Genomic DNA, 4217 nt, shown 5'->3' with positions numbered 1-4217 from the left:
CTGAGAGTGCGCTGTTTGTTTTCAACTAAATTCTCAGATTAGGGGTCGGTTCTTCGTACCTCGCTTAAATGATCTAAGATGATTTGCCAGATCCTGGATCTGTTGATCCAGCCTGATCTCACGAGAAAACAAAAGTATTTTACGTTTTGCCAGTTTAGTGGCTAATACGTACGAGTTCGCACGAGTTCAGTTGTACGAAATTGTAGGGTTTTAAAAAGGAGGCGTGGCACCTAACCCCACCTCTAAACCCAACTGTCATTGGGGGATGAGCAAATTGCACTAAATTGTACGAATTAGATTGTACGAATTAGCCACTAAATCAAAAAGTTACGAATTGCCGTGAGACTTTGTTGGTTCATCTTGATAACTGATCTCTGGCTAATTTGGTTCTTCAAACAAGTTCGCCAATCAGATTAAAATGTCTGAATAAACTGATCTGATATCGCTGCGTGTGTTGTGAAGGACAGATCTATCGATCATCGAAATCATGATCAGCAATGCAACGATTGGCTGACAGCACAGCAGTGTAATGACATCATCTAATTAATATTTAATAATCCATATGAGCAAATTTACAAAAAAAAATTAGTGAACGGTTTGTTAAATATGATACGCAATAACTTTTCATGTTATTTGTAGGCTGCAGGTTTTACAGTTTCATGTGTCGAGAGTATTTAGAAATTTATTTAGTTTTACATTTAAGATCGGATTTTCTTTACTATAGTAGCCCAGGCCTATTTTAATTTCTTAATCGGCGTAAGGAAATTAAATAAATTTTGCATTAAAAAGCATTTAGATATTGGTAAAGACGTCTGCAACTTTGGCAAAGCATTAAATCCCCGTCATATTAGCTGTCAAAACATGTGCATGACAGCATAAATTATTATTCTGTTATAAAAAAAAATTATTCAATATTGTGCATGTCTATTATCTTACAGAAATTGTACTAAAGCTGGATGGGTACCTTTAAATAGCACGCATGTATTTTTTATTTTTCGTTTTGGTACTTTTATCTACTAATATATATATATATATATATATATATATATATATATATATATATATATATATATATAGTCATTTAGCAGACGCTTTTATCCAAAGCGACTTACAAATGAGGACAAGGAAGCAATTTACACAACTATAAGAGCAACAATGAATAAGTGCTATTGGCAAGTTTCAGGTCTGTAAAGTCTAAGAAGGAAAGCATTAGTATTTTTTTCATATATATATATATATATATATATATAAAACTTAATTATATAAACATAAATATTATGAATCATTTAATATTAAATATTATTAATTATTATTAATTATAAATGTGATATATAAACTTTTTAAAACTATTTTACTTTTTTCCCAAGTGTGTATAATCTATAGGTTACTACTGTCAGAAACTATCCGAATTCTGTACATACTTTCAGTATTACCTTTGCTTGAAATGACTCGATCTAATCCTGTTTACATGAAATAAACCTGCTCCTGAGCAGGTTTGAGCTGCCAGAACTGTTGCTATGACAACAACTCCCTGATGAGCTTTGAAGAACGAAACGATCCTGGATCGTCTCAAATCGTCAATAACCAAATCCAGCTAACTGAGTAATCTGCGTTCAAAGAACGGACCCTAGGTCTGTCTGAGGTATTGGGCGTGGCTAACCTACTTAACCACGCCCATCCAGCTGTTAATTTGACAACAAACAGAATTAATGAAGAGGAGGAGTCTGTTAGCTTGTAATAACTCCCTAAACTCTTTTCCTCATCTGAATGAAATGCCTACTTTATAACATCCAATCAGCTCGCAGTAAAACAAACAAGCCACACCCACTGTTTATTTATTTAATATTTAGTTTATTAAGGAACTGGGTCACAATATGGAAAAAAGAAACGCAGGTCGCAGCTTGGTTCATGCAGACTTTAATAGAGGATCAGATTACTACTAAAGGTGGTAATTTTCATATTATTTTCGTTGTAAAATTCGAAAAATTCGTCCCACACAAAGCTTGCAAAGTTTACTTCAGAAAGTTCATAAAGATTATTGAGTTCGATACTTTGCTAGCGATACTGGAACCGCATATTAAAAAGACGACTCCATTTCCACGAACCACTTGATCCTGAACATTCATTCATTCATTGTCCTTCGGCTTATTCTCTTTATTCATCAGTAGTCGCCACAGTGGAATGATCCGCCAACTATTCCAGCATTTTTTTTTTTTTTACACAGTGGATGCCCTTCCAGTCGCAACCCAACACTGGGAAATAATTAGACAATCAATCTTAGATGAGACTGGTCAGATTGACCTCTATGGTATGTATTGTTGTAATAGAATTCTGATGGGGCGACACGGTGGCTCAGTGGTTAGCAAAGGCCTCCGCTGCGTGAAACATATGCTTGGAGATTCTTTCCGCTGTGGCGACCCCTGATGAATGAATGACTAAGCCAAAATAAAATGAATGAATGAATGAATTTACCAATGGCAAACTCTCAGTTCCAAAATCCCCTTACAGACAGGAAGAGTTTAAATGGAGAGACCTTCAAAGCCCGGTTGGGATGAAACGCATATATGAATCATTTATGGGGAGGATTATAGCTTCAAAGGTTAACAGGGAACTAATCATGTGTCTTTGAAGGCATTCAGTTTTGTTTTTCTCAGGATCTCAAATAAATGTTATCCACCCGCAGGACACTCTCGGCGGAGGGTTTGACGCCACTCAAGCGTTCGTCGGCGACATGGCCAACTTCAACATCTGGGACCGAAAGCTGTCGGTGGGCGAAATTTACAACCTGGCCACGTGCAGCAGCAAAGCGCAAGTGGGAAACGTGTTCTCCTGGTTGGAAACCAGCATCGAGATCTACGGAGGAGCTTCCAAGTGGACATTTGAAGCCTGTCGCCAACTGAACTAAACAAACAAAAAAAAAATATACGAGCACAGAAATCTCCCAGCCGATGAGAGATACGAGTTACCAGGTGTCTGTTACCAAATCATCCATCTTTAAAAGAAACATTCGCAATCAAGAACCGACATGGAATTTTCTAGATGTTTAATATTCCTCGTCTCTTAACACTTCTCTTGAAAACAATCACGTTTCGTTGTCGTTTATTTGAAGGAGGAAATAATGAAAGGTTTAAGCGTGATGGCACTGTGGTTTTTTTTTTGTTCGCTCTTCTCTGGTCGTTCGTTGGGGGCAAGCAATGCCTTACCGGAAAACTACTTAAACACGATTACGACGTCCGTCTTTACAACCTGGATCATTCGTAAATAACAGGAAGCCATGTAGTCTTTGCGAGTAGTTTTCTTCGAACCACTTAGCGTTACCGTCTCCGTCAGGATTATTAGCTAGATCTAACCCACTGCCTGGGATACTCACTGTGAACTTTTCGGATGTAGAATGTAAAACGAGCAAAGATGAGTGTGTTTCGTTTTTTACTTTGATTTCTTTCCTCATGCTTTTGTTGTGTATGATCACTTTCTGCTTCGAGCTTTTTTTTGTTTGTTCTATTTTTGGTTGTGGGTGTGTGTGTGTGTGTATGTGTGTGTGTGTGTGGGTTTGTTAAAAATTGCCAACATATTTCAAGCCTGGGTGCCTTGGGCTGTTGAAAAAAAGATCACATTTGTCATTATTTGCAGTGTACTTCTATTTATCTGTTGTTTTTCTTCGATTTTTTTTTCCTTGTGTAACTACTGATTACACCTCGTAATGATTCAAATGTGGACAGGCTGGCGAATCCAAGTCGTTTAAATCGTGGTGTGTTTTTGGCAGGTGTTTGTACTTTTCAAGGAATGTTACGTGTACAGAAAAAACAGCATGAACATCGAAATGCTGCAACAGCATCAATGGAAAACTGCTTTTATTAGCTCTTTTTGGGTTGAGATTTTATACTGTATTGTTATATGCTAAAAGCATGGCAGCACTGAAAGATGATAAAGGTCTAAATTTTGTAATAAAATTGTTATACCAAAAACAAAACAAAAACAGCTAGCATGCCTCCATTTGCAACGAGCACACTTGTCATGTTATAATGAGGACGGATGATCATGCGTTGGAAAGTATGGGATCGGTATGATTTTTATAAAAGAGATACTTTTATTGATCAGAAGTGATGGTAAAGACATTTATAATGTTGCATAACTACATATTTCCAAATAAATGCATTTATTTTCAACTTTCTACTCAGATAATTGTGTAAAAAAAAATGTATCAGTCCACAGAAAGC

General features: G+C 36.6%; 1 protein-coding gene across 1 annotated transcript in view; it reads left to right on the top strand.

Moving 5' to 3' along the window:
• The window catches only part of nptx1l (neuronal pentraxin 1 like), a 17682-nt gene extending 13712 nt beyond the window's left edge, over nucleotides 1–3970 (top strand). The window contains 1 exon segment of the mRNA NM_212936.1: nucleotides 2684–3970. Coding sequence (NP_998101.1) covers nucleotides 2684–2905 — 222 coding nt within the window. The 3' untranslated portion in view covers nucleotides 2906–3970.
• Nucleotides 3971–4217: the final 247 nt, after the last annotated feature.

This window comes from Danio rerio, chromosome 3, assembly GCF_052040795.2.
Source record: "Danio rerio strain M-AB ecotype USA chromosome 3, GRCz13ab, whole genome shotgun sequence".
Taxonomy (NCBI): Eukaryota; Metazoa; Chordata; class Actinopteri; order Cypriniformes; family Danionidae; genus Danio; species Danio rerio.
The sequence above is the reverse complement of the archived record's forward strand: the minus strand, read 5'-3'. Positions and strand labels throughout refer to the sequence as shown.